This window comes from Dreissena polymorpha, chromosome 1 (assembly GCF_020536995.1).
Source record: "Dreissena polymorpha isolate Duluth1 chromosome 1, UMN_Dpol_1.0, whole genome shotgun sequence".
Classification (NCBI taxonomy): domain Eukaryota; kingdom Metazoa; phylum Mollusca; class Bivalvia; order Myida; family Dreissenidae; genus Dreissena; species Dreissena polymorpha.
The window spans coordinates 77,357,667-77,377,564 of record NC_068355.1 but is presented as its reverse complement, the minus strand read 5'-3'; the positions used below and the strand labels follow the sequence as shown (position 1 = coordinate 77,377,564).

General features: G+C 42.0%; 2 protein-coding genes across 4 annotated transcripts in view; one reads left to right on the top strand and one right to left on the bottom strand.

The window, feature by feature from the left end:
• Positions 1–19,898, bottom strand: part of LOC127836334 (uncharacterized) — a 493,739-nt gene that overhangs the window by 278,505 nt on the left and 195,336 nt on the right. The window lies entirely within an intron of this gene.
• LOC127836551 (uncharacterized) lies at positions 10,318–16,900 on the top strand. The gene is made up of 2 exons (XM_052363208.1): positions 10,318–10,450; positions 15,484–16,900. Exons 1-2 carry the CDS (start codon positions 10,351–10,353, stop codon positions 16,884–16,886), a joined length of 1,503 nt encoding a protein of 500 aa, XP_052219168.1. The 5' UTR covers positions 10,318–10,350; the 3' UTR covers positions 16,887–16,900.

Here is a 19,898-nt window from a genome sequence, read left to right as displayed (position 1 = left end):
CTAGCCCCAAGCGTTATTGAGTTATCATCCGGAAACCACCTGGTGGACGGACCGACCTACCGACCTACCGACCGACCGACCGACATGAGCAAAGCAATATACCCCCTCTTCTTCGAAGGGGGGCATAATAAGTACACTTATTTCAATGATATGCTACCAATAGTATATGCTATTTGACATAAACACGTTTATATATCGTGATTCTGATGTCTAATACACGATTATGTACTTTTATTATATAGTTTAATTATATAGTAGCACGCGTAGTTTCACTTGTATTATTCTTGTTATTGTAAATGGTTGGTGAAAATATGTTAACCTACTCATGCCTTGCATGAAATAAATGATTTATTTATCTACGTATTTTTGTGTTAGTTGATTTTCGGTTTAGTCCTAGATTATAGTTGAGTATAAAACCTGTTTAACCCCCAACCTCGCCCCATCCTAACATTCTTATTCACTTTTCCAAGACAGTGACACTCGCTCGAAATATTGTTATGTTTAATTTGTTATTCGTTATTTACATTTAGTTTGCCCGTTAACGTGTTATATAAGCTGGTGGTAAAACGAATCCATGTTCTGAAAATCCGTATCGAATATAATTAAAACTGTTTTAACAAATAAACATATTATTGAAATCGATTAACACTTATCTGCTTAAGGCCGGGTTTCCATGCATCCGTGTCCGCTCTCCGCGTCCGCGTTCCATGTCCGCGTTTCGTATACGGACACGGAGTATCTATTCCATGCATCCGCTTATTATTTAAACCTTTCCGTGTAAAAAGCTCATTCCAAACGTGGTGGTACTTGGATTAGGATGTCGTTATTAGAAGAGCACACATTTTTATGATGACTGCTGCGGCAGTAATGCATGTTAGTAGACGGAAACGCAGACATAGGTACTGCACACGTGCAATCACAAAAAACCGTCAAACAATTAGCATAATTATATTGATAAACATTCCTGATTTATTCGTATTAGACAGACTTCAAAACTTATATGTGAATTCGCATAGACATAAAAGAACATAAATAGCGACTTCTTTTAGCGTTATATCTTGTTTGAAATATATACTGTGTCTTTTGAAAAGCGATTATAGAGTGTACACTATGCAGACGATATATATTCGCATATTACTATTCCCACTGAAACGTCATCAATTAACATTTCTTTGGCTATGCTTTTCCAGATGTTTGATGCAATGCCTTTGTCTTTGTATTCTTCCATACGTTGGTTGTATAATTCAGGGTGATCCCTTACTAAATTTATTATTTTTCACTAATATCTATGCTTGAAAGTCGACCTTTCATGTTGACCGCCGTCCGTGTACTGCGTCCGCGTCCGTGAAAAATCGCGGACGCGGAGACATGGAAACACGGCCTAATACAGAAACATTTACCAAACCAAAAATTAAAAAGAAATAGCTAAATGTTTTTTAAAGAACAATAAAAAATGTCTTAATGTGAAAAGCACTTTACACAAATAACCACATACAGTTAAAAGGAATGAAACCTGTAACTTTAACGTTGACTTGATAATACGTATTGCGGTGACGAAAGTAACATTCATTGTTCGACATTTATAAATGTGATAACAGCTTTAAGACGTACGTTGTTACGAATAAAATATCACTTGAAGTACAATATGATTTCATTGTGTGATAAAATTGCGGAATAATGTAGAGAACTGAAGATAATAATTTATTTCTATTATTAATTAATAAATATCGTTACTCAAAATTGCAACCATGGCACGACCATTTACTGCAAGAATTGAGATTGAAATACAAATGTGCTTTGAATTGTTAAGGTTCCTTACGTTTATGACGTTTCCACGTAATGTGAGTGTGAGCGGCCTAACGTTGGCCTGCAGTGATTTCTTCTATACAGGGATTGGCGCGCTAGTGCGATGCTTTAGTTGCCATCGAAACCACAGCAACTGGCAGACGAACAGGATTATGTTTCAAGTTGAGAATTTCATGCATGAGGCGGACTGCGCTGTCATGCTTGGTACAGGCACACAAAATGTGCCAATGCACCCCCTTTCAGATCATAACCAACAAGAAGCAGATAGAAACCGTCTGCCGATGGGACATGGCTCTCGCTATTTTAATGACCAAATGTCTGGTATGTTATATGCTGAAATATTTGCATTATCTCTATTACGATTACTACTACTACTACTACTACTACTACTACTACTACGACTACTACGACGACGACTACGACGACGAGACGACTACGACGACGAGACGACGACGACTACGACGACGACGACAACTACGACGACGACGACGACTACGACGACGACGACGACGACGACGAGGACGACGACGACGACGACGACGAGACGACGACGACGACGACGACGACTACGACGACGACGACGACGACGACGACTACGACGACGACGACGACGACGACGACGACGACGACGACGACTACGACGACGAGACGACGACTACGACGACGACGACGACGACCACGACGACGACGACGACGACGACGACGACGACGACGACGACGACGACGACGACGACGACTACGACGACGACGACGACGACGACGACGACGACGACGACTACGACGACGACGACTACTACGACGACTACTACGACGACGACGACTACGACGACGACGACGACTACTACGACGACTACGACGACACTACGACTACGACTACTACGACGACGACGACGACTACGACGACGACGACGACTACGACTACTACGACTACGACTAGACGACTACTACTACTACGACTACTACTACGACGACTACGACTACGACTACTACTACTACTACTACTACGACTACGACGACTACGACTACGACTACGACTACTACGACGACGACGACGACTACGACTACGACTACGACGACGACGCTACGACTACTACTACTACGACTACTACGACTACGACTACGACTACTACTAGACTACTACGACTACGACTACTACTACTATACTACTACTACTACTACTACGACTACGACTACTACTACTACTACTACGACGAGACTACGACGACTACTACGACTACGACGACGACGACGACGACGACGACGACGACGACGACGACGACGACGACGACGACGACGACGACGACACGACGACTACGACGACGACTACGACGACGACGACGACGACGACGGATCGACGCACGAGACGACGACGACGACGGACGCGACGGACGACGTAAGTACGACGGACGACGTAGACGACTACTACTACTACTACTATACTCACTACTACTACTAACTATACAACTCATACTACTACTAATACTACTACTACTAATACTACTACTACTACTACTACTACTAACTACTACTACTACTACTACTATACTACTTCTACTATATTACTACTACTACTACTACTACTACTACTACTACTACTTACTACTACTACTACTACTACTACTACTACTATACTTACTACTACTACAACTACTACTACTAGTACCCAGTCGCCATGTAAATAGAGCATTCTACGCTAAATAGGCTGTAAGTGACGCCGACCCTAATGTAAACCCCGGGCCGCAACTAGATCAGCCCGACAGGCAGCCGACGGGAGCTCAGCGTGCACTAGGTTGCTTCCGGGGAATAACTCTCGTTTTTCGGAAAGGGGCCCTTAAAGATGCACACCCACTCGCCATGTAAAAAGAGCATACTACGCTAAATAGGCAGTAGGTGACGCCGATCCTAATTAAAATTCTGAGCCGAAACTAGATCAGCCCGACAGGCAGCTGACCGGAGTTCAATGTGCACTAGGTCGTTCCCGGGGGATAACTCATGTTTGTCCGAGAGGGGCCCTTAAAGTTGAATACCCACTTGCCATGTAAATAGAGCATACTACGCTAAAAAGGCTTTTATTGACGCCGACCCTAATTAAAACCCCGGGACGAAACTAGATCAGCCCGGCAGGCAGCCGATGGGAGCTCAGCGTGCACTAGGTCCTTCATGGGAGATAACTCATTCTTGTCCGAAAGGGGCCCTTAAAGTTGAATACCCACTCGCCATGTAAATAGAGCCTACTTCACTAAATAGGTAGTAGGTGCACCGATCCTAATTAAAATTCTGAGCCGAAACTAGATCAGCCCGACAGGCAGCCGACGGGAGTTCAGCGTGCACTAGGTCGTTCCCGGGGGATAACTCATGTTTGTCCGAAAGTGGCCCTTAAATTTGAATACCCACTCGCCATGTAAATAGAGCATACTAAGCTTAATAGGCTGTTATTGACGCCGACCCTAATAAACTCCCCGGGCCGAAACTAGATCAGCCCGACAGGCAGCCGACGGGAGTTCATCGTGCACCAGGTCGCTTCCGGTGGATAACTCTTTTTTGTCAGAAAGGGGCCCTTAAACACACTACGTTGTGTTCATTTCTGAACAAAATAAATGAAAACAAAACAAATCGGTTCAAAATGTATGCAAAATCCGTGTAATTGGTTCTTACAAAGAAGTAGCAAATCTTCGTTGTTCGTTAACTTCATGGAGCAAATCACACGAAAACAGCAAAGTCAAATGAGCATTTGTGTTATATTAAACATTACTTTTATCCCAAGTTTCCCAATTATCTCTGTCACACGATATATAAAATGAAGTATGATATCTTGCATTGGTAATTGAAATATTTTTGGAACATTGATTTTAATTAAACTAATGAGCTATATTTACATGGTATTGTTTTGTGTAAGACTTAAAGCAAGCTTGAAATCCAGGTCAAATGTAATCTTAAACTGATAAGCACAAAACAGCATCAGATACAATCGCATCTCTTTCAATGTCATTTCTTTAAATCAATCGACGTAAAGAGCGGCAACTCATGGTTAGATTATTGTATTTATTCCTTTTAGTTTATTTCCCGATGTATACGCGATTTACAATAAGTACGTATCGATATTTACATTGTTCTCGTTCCGTCTTCAACTAAATTATGCAATATTTTTGTCGTCCAAACTGGGTCCGTTTCATCAAACACCGTACGACAAATTTGGAATACGATATGAATTTCAATGAAACATTTAAAAAGACCGTAGCATATTATTACTTATTTCCAGTAAACTCATTTATTTAATCATTTTCTTACCCATGGCTTATATCTTGCGGGGCTATTTATCAACAGCTTGTGTGTGTTCGGTTTTTAAATTTAAGTCGTAAATTAAGATTGTCGTACGATCTTTGATGAAACAGCCCCCAGTGTTGGTAAGATAAGCAAAGGGGCAGCTTTGTAGTTCAACGTGAACATTAACGAGCCTTTACCCCCAAACACATCTGGAGGAACGTATTTCAACACTTACGATAACCTAAAGAATTTTAAAATAAGCTGTATATGATTGACTTATAAAAAATGTTTTCAGTAGTTGCTCGTTAAACCACAGCATACGTGTAACTGTAACTCACCAAAGTTAAAATATTCAAAATGTTGCATGCAGAGTCTGTGGCAACAAGAGGATATGTTTCACGTTTGTAAATAACGCTGACACAAAATAAAAATGCTTCCAAATGACAAGCAAATAAACCGGACATTATTAACAGCTGAAAATGAATAGATGTATATATTTTATCTCTAATCAAACATGCAGTAATGTAGGTCTTTTTAATTAACGGCTGTAAATAAATTATGTAAGAGAGTTCAAAGATCCACGTTTGTAAAACAAGATAGTTGATATCGGAAAACGATAAACACGCTTCGTTTGGTCAATAGATTTTGTTTTATGTGCGCCAAAGTACGGATTTTGAGCTCATTGTATTATCTAAAATGAGAACCGTTAAACATGAATCGATGTGTACCTCAAGGCCATGGTTATTACAAATGTGCTATTGATCAAGACTGTTGACTCTTGAATGTTGACCAAGACGATCAATTCGAGTACTAGTAATTACAAAAATCAACAGGGGTAGTATTGATCCGGGTACTGCTAATAGGCTGCGAGATGTTATATTATCGATATTGCATTAACTACTTGCTTCTATATAAATAATCGATCTATGAGGAAAATCAATAATTCGTTTAAACCGCCTTTCTCTTATTATTAAACTCACCATATACATTACGGAACGGCAGCTAAATTAAATATTTACGTGAAGGAGACATATTATATATAAAAGAAAAGAGATAAACAGCAAGGATAGTTCTACAGAGCTTGTCAACGGCTACTGCTAAACGACAAGATGTAATCACAAATCATCATACCGATACCAGGCAAAGGTTGTATCATCGACTTCAAGTCAGTCCCAGAGTTCGGGATATACCATTGACAAAATTTGGTATGATACCATTGGTTAGAGCAGAAGAAGAGGCAGAAGCGTGGTGAACAGGCGGAAAATATCTGGTACTCGCCAATCACCTGCCCATTTTCTACTTTTTGTACTATGTTTGCTAACTTTCTACAAGGACTTAAACAACTAGCTTTCTATAGCTCTCTATACAGAGAAAAGACCCTTTCAGTTATTCGCATTTACTAGTGTAAGAATTGTGTCCCTTAGCCGGATGTGACGTAATAAGCTGATAATATCAACGTCTCTTGGACGATATATGCTTAAATATTTCATTTTGTCTTATATTGACGCCTATTAAAGCTATCGCTTTTCGCATATTTCATTTTAGTACATTGAAGCGTGAAAATACATTAAACATTCCGTTCAATAACCCTGTGTGTCGCAAGACAAATCCCGTACTGTTACCACTAAACTTTAAACGTAAATATTTTATCAAAATGCCAAATATTGAAAAAAGCGCCGAGCGTTTATATTTTAATAGTATTGATCATTGGCATATGAATTGAGCGCTTTTTTACCACTTGGGAAAATGACCTTTATCATTGAAAATGGGAATTGAAGTGTCAATTCACCCCACCTGCAAAGTTTAGACTCCGCCCACTGGTTGGCAAAAAGAGGTGGAATTCATATATGCGCATATAGGGAAGGTTGGCAAAATAATCGTTTTCAATGATAATCATGCAAAATATCAAATAAAATTATTATGTCTGAATAAAACATTTGCATGCAAGGAAACGCATTTTTAAAACGATTATATTGTTGTTATTATTTGTTTTTACTAAAAACAAACTCGGGATTAGAACACAATGTAAGGTCTCGGTACGTGGTTACGACAAAAATCTCCATACTTGGCACTTATTCGCGACCAATTTTTAAAACTAAACTCCAAATATAAACATTACAAATCTGTATAAAGTGCGAACATGTTAACCGTAAATCTAGATTCTAAAACGGTATGATATTTGCAAAAGTCAAAGTTATAACTCGCCGGGCACTTCACTTTATATATATTTATATATATGAAAACTACAAAACGTAGGCTTTCTTGTGATATATAATTTGTCAAAATCGGCCGAGAAATAAACGTATAATTAAAAAAAGACGTTAGTGGGTACTTCAAAATGTATAACCTCGGCGCTTCAATGTACGCTAATCGATACCTACCGGTCACGTGACAACACGGTTAAACGCGCGGGGAAAAACATAAAATGTTTATTTTTATGTTAAACGCGCTATAAATCAATTAATAACGACGGAAATATACTAAAAGTTATTTTTTTTAAAGAGGAATTAATATGCAACAAGATGACGTATAAACCAATAAAATCGGATGATAAGTTTTGCATAAAATTGAATTTACTACAGTAAGGGTCAAATACTCGATTCATTTCCTGTCAATATACGCTCCGTGGTTATACGAAATTTCCTAGTACGAAATGTGCATGATTTAGGTAAATTGCAGGTTAGATTCATGAAACATGCTCAGTTACCACAAACATTGACCTTGAACACATGGATGAAGTTTTACGTGAATACCTGTAGTAGAAATGGAGTAGTTGCACGATAACCTTATCAAACTTTTTAAGTACAAAATGAACGCATACCGTCAGCGAAAATCAAATTATGTAATTACATGTATATATATATATATGCTTGCATACTTGCATCGTATAGCTCTGTTGTTTATATGTTAAAAATATGTATAGTGCATTAAAGCCTGTTTAATTACTACTTTAAAAAGGTAAAAACTTCCTTTACTAAATTAATAACTAATATGTCCCTGCCACTGAGAGTTCAAACTGCGTGATATGCTGGTCGGAATACCACAAGAAACGGACGCTTTAATGTCTTTTTGTAATAAATTAGATATAGAAGACAATCCACACAACGCAGGGGCACCATAGAGGGTTGTACGCTTATTACCGTTTACATTTTATGAACTGAAACTCCTGATAAACGTCTAACCGAACTATTTAATTGCTAAATAGTTCCCCGACGGTTACCCTCCCTCATTTTATTAGACGGGAGAGTACTCTATTTATACTAGGAAGACCTACCTACGTTCAACCATAAAATCACATTAAAAAATGGATATTGCAAAAATTAAAACTCACTACTCGAATACATGTTCTTGTATGTATTAAATAAAGAAAATGTCACATAAAAAAAAATAATTAAAAATAAATAAATAATAATATAAAAAATGGTAGAACTATGTTCCCTGTCTTATGGTAAGTGTAATCGTAATATTTGCTCTTCCTAGCTTTATAATCACCACTATCATAATCATCATGGCCATCACCATTGTCGTCATCTCGATCATCATCATGATTACTAGTATCATCATTATCAGTATTACTATCATTATTAGCATCGTTGTTGTTGTTGTTACTATTATTAGAAGTATTATTATAACTAACGCTGTTGTTGTAAATCATTAATCCTACTCTTTAATATGGAGTGTATCCACATAAATATTCCACCACTAACTGTTAACTATTTAATGTTGTTGTTTGTGTTACTTTTGTAGAAGTACTATTATAACAAATGTTGTTGTTGGTGATCACTATACATTATTTTGTAATTAGAACGAATTCACATACGTACTTAACTATTAATTATCCAACACCTACGGGTTCGAAACCCAAATTTTCTTTTGTTTGTAGACAATATATTGTTTAAATAACCATTATGTTACTGACCCTCTACTGGAGAATTTTCACATGACAACCACTTTCCCAATTGATCTACTATGATTTATCGTATATAATACTGTTTGTTTGATATCTGTGTAATTATCTTATACATATGCTCACATGTTATTACAAAATGTCATTGTTTTGTAACCTGTGAAAACAAATAAAGTTCTGTTCTGTTCTGTTCTGTTCTGTTCACATTCACGTCGTATGCAAATTTTCTTGAATCGCCGTGGTTTCAAGTTTCGCGAATAAAAAGGCCATAAGTGGACACTATAATTCGTCAATTTCTGACTTTGCATTTTGTTAGTTTTTTAGCTACTTTTAATTTGTTTGCGGGAGAGGGGTCACGTGAGAGGCACATGCCTTGTTCAGCATAGGTCCCTAGTTGACAATATCATTACGTCGCCGAGTGTTAAAAAGAGTGAATGGCTGAAATCAGATGCAACGTTGCGTGGCACTATTATAAATGGATTTCTGCGAGTTCCGTTACTTCGCCCTCTTATAAATTTTGGATAATTTTGAAAAGGGTCCATTAAGTATTCTTTTATTATGGGGTAACCATTTGTGTGCTAACCTGTACATTGTATTGATGAGCGAATACGTGGGACTGAATGACTGTAAGCTAGTGTTTGAAGCGACGAAATGGACAAACTTACGTCAGTTTTACCTGTATAAGGTGAATATTTTCAAAATAAATACATTTAGTTTGCTTAGTCTTCAAGAAAGCTTCAAGCGCTTTGCAACGTAAATATTTGATTAATATGTTTGTATTTGAATACTATCAGGACGCTGAAACCATTTCAAACATGTTTCATCATTTTACTAACCCCGGCGTTCGGTCGAGTTTAGCAAACCTCACTAATCCCTCAATACATACAACGCTGGCCCATTGTATCAACCAATGATGGCTTGCTTTAAATAATAACACTTGATACGGTGTGTGAATTTGACAGGATTGTAAATGGGTCAATTTTATTTGTACCAGCATATCAATGATTATTTTTCAAAAATATTGTTGTATTTGAGTGTATTCCATAGTATTATACGTTTAAGCTTTTGTTAATATGTTACATTTATTCAATTTGATTGAAAGTTTCTTGTGAAATTATAAATTGCGTGACCTGTTGTCTGTGCAGTTCCTCTTCGTGCTGATCAAATGTGTACATGAAATGCACCAGTAACTCGACCAATCGCATCGTCTTAACGACAACAGCTTGACCAAGTATCGGGTTATTTACATCTGTAACATAACATAACAACATGACATAATGGTTTATTATAATGCAAGGCCCCCGGCCTAAAATACGATTGTTCAATATCCAGCACTGCATCGGATTTTACCGCACACTTTGATATTAATAGAAATGGGTCAGATGGCGAGGATACCTAGGCATAGATTCACATCTATATGCTTTTACAGTGCTGTTCTATGTTTAGGAATAACTTGTACAACTTACATATTCGGTAAGCTTACAATAATGTATGTCTCTAATATTACCTTTTAGTTTGTTTCAGTTTTAAGCAGTTTTCGAACTTCATATTACCACTTGCGCGCTTACATGTAGACAATTTTATACAGAAATGTTTAGTTTTGTTTGTAATCGAAAACAACTTTATTTTGTTCATGTCTGTGTGTCTACGATATTTTAAATGATCAAGTATTGTCTTTTATGATGAATATTGGTGCTATTTGTTTTTATGTGTAACATGTGGTGTCATCTATTTGCATACATGCACAAAATGAACTTTCCATGTCTAAGAGACCACCCTCTTTTGTCTCAATAAATTTAGATACTTAAATGTTAACACAAATCTTTGTCATTTAACCCATTAATGCATAGCGTCAAGATGCGGCGTCTCATCAAGGTATGCGCTGTTTGCTTAAAGAAATTTCTGTAAGAAAATTCTAAACAAAAGGCAGTTTGGGCATTCCATAAATGTGTATATCGAAGTTTATTATGTCCTTCTTCGCCTGAGGCTGCATTATGTGAGGGGCCGAAGTGTGTCAAAGCACTCCTAATTTATTGATTTACTAGACCGCGAATGTCATGGAGGCTCGTCACGCGCCCAGGAAGCTGCGTTACAGGAATCTCCCCACCGACCGCCTTGTCATCGAGGCTCGTCACGCGCTAAGACAGATGCGCCCCATGGATGTCCCCACCGTCCACCTTGTGATCGAGGCTCGTCACGCGCTCAGGCAGATGTGTAACGGGTATGTTTCTACCGTTCGCCTTGTCATCGAGATTCGCCACGCTCTCAGGCAGATGCGCTACTGGGATGTCCCCACCGTCCGCATTGTCATAGAGGCTCGTCGCGCTCGAGAAGCGGCGCTACATCGATGTCCCCACCGTCCGCCTTGTCATCAAGGCTGCTAACGCGCTCAGGCAAATGCGCCACAGGGATGTCACCACCATCCGCCTTGTCATCGAGACTCGGCACGCGCTCAGGCAGATGCGTCACATGGATGTCGCCACCGTCCGCCTTGTCATTAAGACTCGTCACGCGCTCAGGCAGCGGCGCCGCACGGATGTCCCCACCGTCAGCCTTGTCATCGAAACTCGCCAAGCGCTCAGGCAGATGCGCTACAGGGATGTCCACATCGTCCGCCTTGTCATCGAGGCTCGTCACGCGCTCAGGCAGCGGCGTAACATGGATGTCCCCACCGTCCGCTTCGTAATCGAGACTCATCACGCGCTCAGGCAGATGCAACACAGGGATGTCCCCACCATCCGAATTGTCATCGAGGCTCGTCACGCGCTCAGGAAGCGGCGCCACATGGATGTCCCCACCGTCCGTCTTGTCTTTGAGGCTCGTCCGGCGCTATGCTTCGCCACAGGGATGTCCCCACCGTCCGCCTCTTGTCATCGAGGCTCGTCAAAGGCTTAGGCAGCTTCGCCAAATGGATGTCTCCACCGTCCGCCTTGTCATCGAGGCTTGTCACGCGCTCAGGCAGCTGCGATACAAGGTTGTTCCAACCGTCCGCATTGTCATCGAGGCTCGTCACGCGCTCATGCAGCTTCGCCACAGGGATGTCCCCACCGTCCGCCTTGTCATCGAGGCTCGTCACACGCTCAAGCAGCTGCGCCACATGGGTGTTCCCACCGTCCGCCTTGTCATCAAAGTTCGTTTTGCGCTTAGGCAGCTTCGCCACATACATGTCATCACCGTCCGCCTTGTCATCGAGGCTCGTCACGCGCTCAGGCAGCTGCGCCGCATGGATGTCCCCACCGTCCGTCTTGTCATCGAGGCTCGTCACGCGCTCAGGCAGCATCGCCGCACGGATGTCCCCACCGTCCGCCTTGTCATTGAGGCACGTCACGTGCTAAGGCAGCTGCGCCGCATGGATGTCCCCACCGTCCGCCTTGTTATAGAGGCTAGTCACGCGCTCAGGCAGATGAGCCACAGTGATGTCCAACTTTCCGCCTTGTCAGCTATGATCGTCATGCGCTCAGGCAGCTGCGCAACAAGGTTGTCCCCACCGTCCGCATTGTCATCGAGGCTCGTCACGCGCTCAGGCAGCTTCGCCACAGGGATGTCCCCACCGTCCGCCTTGTCATCGAGGCTCGTCACGCGCTCAGGCAGCATCGCCGCACGGATGTCCCCACCGTCCGCCTTGTCATTGAGGCACGTCACGTGCTAAGGCAGCTGCGCCGCATGGATGTCCCCACCGTCCGCCTTGTTATAGAGGCTAGTCACGCGCTCATGCAGATGAGCCACAGTGAGGTCCAACTGTCCGCCTTGTCAGCTATGATCGTCACGCGCTCAGGCAGCTGCGCCACAGGGATCTCCCCACCGTCCGCATTGTCATTGAGGCTCGTCATGCGCTCAGGCAGCTTCGCCACATTGATGTCCCCACCGTCCGCCTTGTTACCGAGGCTTGTTACGCGCTCAGGCAGCTGCGCCGCATGGATCTCCCCTCTGTCCGCCTTGTCATAGAGGCTCGTCACGCGCTCAGACAGCTTCGCCACAGGGATGTCCCTACCGTCCGCCTTGTCATAGAGGCTCGTCACACGCTCAGGCTGCTGTGCCACATGGATCTCCTTACCGTCCGCCTTGTCATCGAGGCTCGCCACGCGGTTATGCAGATGAGCCACAGTGATGTCCCACTGTCCGCCTTGTCACCTATGCTCGTCACGCGCACAGGCAGCTGCGCCACAGGGATCTTCCCACCGTCCGCATTGACATTGAGGCTCGTCATTCGCTCAGGCAGCTTCGCCACATTGATGTCCCCACCGTCCGCCTTGTCACCGAGGCTTGTCACGCGCTCAGGCAGCTGCGCCGCATGGATCTCCCCTCCGTCCGCCTTGTCATAGAGGCGCGGCAAGCACTCAGGCTGTTGCGCCACATGGATGTCCCTACCGTCCGCCTTGTCATCGAGGCTCGTCACGTGCTCAGACAGCTTCGCCACATGGATGTCCCCACCGTCCGCCTTGTCATCGAGGCTCGTCACGCGCTCTGACAGCTTCGCCACAGAGATGTCCCTACCGTCCGCCTTGTCATCAAGGCTTGTCACGCGCACAGGCAGCTGCGTCACAAGGTTCTCCCCACCGTCCGCCTTGTCATAGAGGCTCTTCACTCGCAGGCGGCTGCGCCACACGGATCTTCCCCACTGTCGCCTTGTCATAGAAGCTCGTCACGCGCTCAGGCACCAGCGCCGCATGGATCTCCCCACCGTATGCCTTGTCATAGAGGCTCGCCAGTCGCTCAGGCAGCTGCGCAACATGGATGTCTCTACTGTCCACCTTGCCATCGAGGCACGTCACGCGCTAATGCAGCTGCGCCACAGGGATGACCCTACCTTCCGCCTTGTCATCGAGGCTCGTCATGCGCTCAGGAAGATGCGACACAGGGATGTCCCTACCGTCCGCCTTGTCACCGAGGCTTGTCACGCGCTTAGGCTGCATCGCCACATGGATGCCCCCACCGTCCGTCTTGTCATCGAGGCTTGTCACGCGCTCAGGCGGCTTCGCCACATGGATGCCCCCACCGTCCGTCTTGTCATCGAGGCTTGTCACGCGCTCAGGCGGCTTCGCCACATGGATGCCCCTACCGTTCGCCTTGTCATCGCGGCTTGTCACGCGCTCAGGCGGCTTCGCCATATGAATGCCCCCACCGTCTGCCTTGTCATCGGGGCTTGTCACGCGCTCAGGTGGCTTCGCCACATGGATGCCCCCACCGTCCGCCTTGTCATCGAGGCTTGTCACGCGCTCAGGCCGCTTCGCCACATGGATGCCCCCACCGTCCGCCTTGTCATCGAGGCTTGTCATGCGCTCAGGCGGCTTCGCCGCATGGATGCCCCCAACCGTTCGCCTTGTCATCGAGGCTTGTCACGCGCTCAGGCAGCTTCGCCACATGGATGTCCACATCGTCCGCCTTGTCATCGAGGCTCGTCACGCGCACAGGCAGCTTTGCAACATGGATGCCCCCACCGTCCGCCTTGTCATCGAGGCTCGTCACGCGCTCAGTCAGCTTCGCCACAGGGATATCCCCACCGTCCGCCTTGTCATCGAGGCTCGTTACGCGCTCAGGCAGCTGCGCCACATGGATGTCCCCATCATGCGCTCGCACTTCTCTGCACTATACCTTCAATAGCCACCAATACGTGTCTGTGTCCAAATTGTAATCAGTATATATAATTTGTCAAATTAAACACTTCACTTACTGACACATGTATAGAGTAAGTATCCAGAGACGGGTCTCTTTTCTTATGCTGTTTTCTGTTATGCTTTACACTTTTACTGCTATTTCGCTCGTTTCTCTTCTTATCCTTCGCTTGAGCCATTATTCATCGTGCTCATGGTGTTATATAGCACACTCAGAAAATGTGGAAAATGACTAATGCATTGTAAAAATAAACGTTAAAGAAAACATTTTTGCCCCCGATAAGTACACTTTAATTATTGGCGTTATAAGTTTACTAAACCTTGGTAGTCTTTTTTGTTTTCATTCTTTTTAAATATGTTAACTATGTTATCAAAGATTAACATCAATTAGAAGTATAGCCTGTTTTTGGAAACTTGACTGCATGGATACATATGATTGGACGTGATATCATTTTAGTTCATACGATTGCATTTGATTGGTATTCAACAAAGAAACTGAACATTTACCATGGTCTAATACAGCCATTATATGCATCTTTTACGATTTAAAAAACTGAAAATTATAAAGCGTTGCAACGCGAAACGATTGAATAGTTTGGAGAGTTCTGTTGTTGTCGTTTAATTTTGTGAAACTACAAAGATTGCTTTCATAAACTATAAAATACGTCTTTCATATGTATTTGGCAGGATGGTCGAGCGGTCTAATTGGTTTTTACTTCAGGACTCCGGGGGTCACTGGTTCGAGCCCTGTCGTGGGCTACTTTTTTTTCCTTTTTTAATGTTATTCTTGATGTTTACATTTATCAATATAAAGCATCTAATGACAAACTTCAAAACATGCCAAAATCTGTGAAAAGGCCCTTTTAATGACGTCGATGTCTTTAATTGTTTCAGGTACGACGTGTCGGACAAGCACTCCGATTCAGTATGAGGCTGCACACTTCAAAAACCGACGAGAAATCGATATCCAAATAATATTGGAAGATCACCAATACGAATTTAGTGTGGTTTCAAATCCTACAGTTACCGATAACTCAAACTCGAAAAATGTTCTTATAACGAATCCCGAAGCAAACAAAACCGTTCTTATGGCAGGACATGAAACCCAAAATAAAAGCGCTCTTAAAATATCTTCCGAGAAGAAGGTGAACAATAATGCCATACAAATCCCCGAAATTAAAAAGACTCATATTTCAGCACAACACAGGCCGAAAGAACAACCAGCGAAAACAACTCAAAAGCCACTTCGATCAAAAATGTTTTTAAATGATATACCGTTAGAAATGGGCTTCCAGCCGTATATAGACGTAGAGTTCCCGAGTGTTGAAAGTGACACACACCGTATACCCCACAATATCCATCAAATATGGATGCGCGTTCCTGACAATTCATCAACACCGGACATGGCTGTTCCAGATAAGTTTGTCAAATACATGGAAACATTTCCAAAGTTCAATCCTGACTGGACCTACTATTTCTGGACATACAATACCTCACGCAAATTGTTACAGGACAGGCATCCTGAACTGTTGCACTTTTTCGACAACACCACTGAATTGGTAGTCAGGGCAGATCTCATGCGCTACGTTGTTCTCTATGAATTCGGGGGCCTGTACGCGGATTTAGATACGACATGTCTGAGACCGCTTGACATTGTGACCAAGAAATACACTTGTATATTGGTACTAGCGCCATTCGAAAATGCTGCAATGATGTTAAATGGACCTTATCAAATATGCAACGGAGAAATATTCTGTAGAGCAAGGCATCCTTTTCTGAGATATGTACTTAATACTATTGCTAACAAAGCGGATGCCGGAAAAGGAGCTTTTGTGATTGGCCCTTCATTTTTCACAGGTCAATATAGACTTTACAATAACATTAGCAAAGAAGACGCATATAGAATAGATATATTCGCCGACACTGGAACTCCATACTTTTACAAAGGAGAACGCCCAGTTACAGACGACGATGGTATTTATATCGCAAACACTCGATATTTTCTGGACCAACCGCATCCAACACTCAGAGGAGGCATAAAGAAACGATGCAGCAATCAGACTAATGAATCGAGTGTAAGAAAGAGAATGTGTGCTGTAGTAGAGACAATGGGCTTCGACAGAAATCCTGGAAAGTTTGCGTTTTTAACTCATGCGTATTCATTTTCATTTAGCGCTGCTGCCCAAAATCAAACGATGACGTATATTCCCGTTGAAAAAGTTATTCCAAAATTTGATATTTATGATATGCACACAGGCCTTGTGAAGACTGTTTATCGTTCGAATGTCAGTCTTTAACTATCGATTGTTATGCATATGCCATTGCTTTTTTATTGAAGATTTTGCAATAAACATATGAACACATATACGGGCAGTATACTGTCTGTTAACTTAGGTATGAAGATGATATGTGAGTATCATTGGTGGTCAAAGTACCGGACATATAAGGTTTTCTCCGGGAACTACGGCCTCTCACTCCTACAACACAGGTCCACACCAAATGAATTTTTCAGGACAAATAATTAGCTGAAAATTCCAGATATACTTCAAAGTTTCGTCCCAACGTTCGTGAGTCAAAAACGTTAATAAGGTTCAAGTGCGGGGATACACACAGGCTCTGCACATAATGCAGCGTAAGTCGCAGAATTTCACACATATATTGATAACGAGGACTTTTTTTTAAGTAAAACACGTTCCCAAAACCTTGAGAGCGCCGAAATACGCATAGTTTCCGCGTGTTGTTGTGGTATTATACATAAACAATTGTTTAATAGTTTACATCGATGTCATTGTATAACTTAAATTAAGACAGTATAACACAATTTTCTGAGCTGAGCGGGTACCGAAATATTAAATGCTATGAAAAATAAAGGCAATATTAAGCATATTGGAATTTGCTTTTCATGACATGTATACATTTTTATAATGGAAAGTTAACAACAGAAACCGTATTTGTTATCTTCTGAAATAAATAAAATGTAAAACGTTTTTTTGTTTGTTATTTTACATGTTAATGCTGCCACTCGCACTTGTCGAGACCACTTTTTGGCTAAATAAATTGTATTCATTCACTGCCTGCAATGTAAGACGATTGTCGAAGTTACATATACACATTTGAAGCCGTTAAACCATTTTTTATTTACGATTTTTAAAAGAAAATAGACGCGCTTCGTAATTTTTTTTATGAATGTCAACCTTCATCGTGTCGAGGAAAATTGCGGTAAACCCGATTTATCGATCGCTGCTTGGTCGATCGATATTAACACTAGAGTTTGATTAACAGACGGCGCAATTATTGGTATACAAACTTCTCACCTAGGCGATCCGGGTTCATTCCACGTCCTCGAAAGCCATGTGAGGCTGGTGTTGATACGCATGATTTATTGGTTGTGTGTAACCTGAGAGTGCGAGTAAACGCTACGAAAGGATCCCGCCGTTTGTTTTAATTTCTGCGCATAACCAGCAAGATCAACATCGTGGCAACGGTGGAATGTTAGTCTGTTGCTGTACCGGGTCTTGTCTCTGAACTGTGGGAGCCGCTGGGTATTTGCTGTTGGTGTGTTCAAAGTATCGTAGTTGTCACCGATGTTATTTGTGTTTGTCACATTACGCAGTGGGAAAAGGTCTCGCGAATGAACAGGTACACGTGTTGGTCGTAGATGAATACGATATCTGTTATATACGGCATCGTCAGCAGATTTGATTTCAATGTGCGGGTGATCTGCCTTTTGCACCACACCCTTCTTCCATGCTTTCCATGGCTTATGACTGAAATAAACGGCTTGATCGTCTTGGATGTATGATGACTTCCGTGCTCTCCGATCGTAACTTTTTTTTTTTTGAAGCCTTTCGAGCTTCACATTTCACATGGTCTCAAGCATTCTTTGAATACCATTTGTGTGATCATGGTTCTTGTATCACGGCCAAACATCATTTGCACGGGAATCAGACACGTGTCCTTTTTGGTGTGTTCCTTTATTCCAGTAGGGCTTCGTATTGGTCAGTTCCAGACTTTGCCCATTTTGTCATCATCATCTTCATTACTTTGACAGCTGCCACTGCCTAACCATTTGATTCGGGGGGATGAGGCTAATACGACGTAATATGATGCTAAGTCCCTCAACATGAAGACAATTTCTGAACTCTTTAAAAGTAAACTGAGGCCCACCGTCTTTGATAATTCTACACGGGATGCCAAATTGCTTCTTCAACTTTTCTATTACTTGTTTTGATGTTGTTATATGTAGGAGATCAACTTCAATGAAATTGGCAAAATAGTAAACTGCAAGAAAGTAGTTTCTACCTTCGATTTCAAACAAATTCAGACCTTTTCTTCTCCCTGGGATAGTTCACGTTGTCATGTTGGAGATGTTGTTCTTTTTTTATTTCTTGGCTTCGTTTCCAATCAAATTTCACAATACGGCTATTTAGATGAGTTTTCATCTTTCGCCGAAGGCATTTTGGTATCAGAATGTACTAGTATTCGCCCTTTAGAATCTCACCATCAATCGTTGTTTGTTTTTAAAAGCTTTTCGTTGTATGGAACGTTAAAATAAGCTGACACAGTACAAGACACCGTTAAAGACACATTTATGTTTCACATTTCATAGTCGCGACCTAATGTTTACATTCAAAAGCAATATTGTCGTCAAAAGATACCTGCCTCCGCTTTGGCTTTGATTTTCACATTTTTCTTAAGGATGGTGTTATGAAACAAACTGACTCTATTAAATTTTACTTATTGTTCGATTCGTATTTACATCTCAATAACCTGGGTGATCATATTTCCCGCAAAATTGACCAATTTGCATAAAATCCATCGCCTAAAAGTAACATATAATGTAGGAATTTCTATCCATTAATGACGTATGATTGTTCTGAATTGTCACGTAATTATGTATCGTTCGTGGAAAACACACAGTAACAAAGTTCTTTTCCGTTTTCATCGTGATTTATTTCTGTTGAATATATTCTAACACAACGCTTACTATTGTTCGTGAAATACAATTTTACAGCGCGGCGGCCAACATGGCCACCACGTCAAGAAGACGTGACAACTCTCAAAGTTCTTTTCCAAATCTAACCGCAGAATCTCTCGTCTAACCACAATAACACAGGATTTTATTCCAAGGTACATAAACATAAAATTTAGATATTTCCTATCCCATTCTTGATTGGTTGACTGTACTTTTCCCCCGATTTTCTAAACCCACCCCTTCGAATAACCCTTGTTGATTGGAAGGATCGCTCATGCATCTACCACATGTCACAGTTTGTGATGACCATGTGCAGATAATTTCATTAAGCATA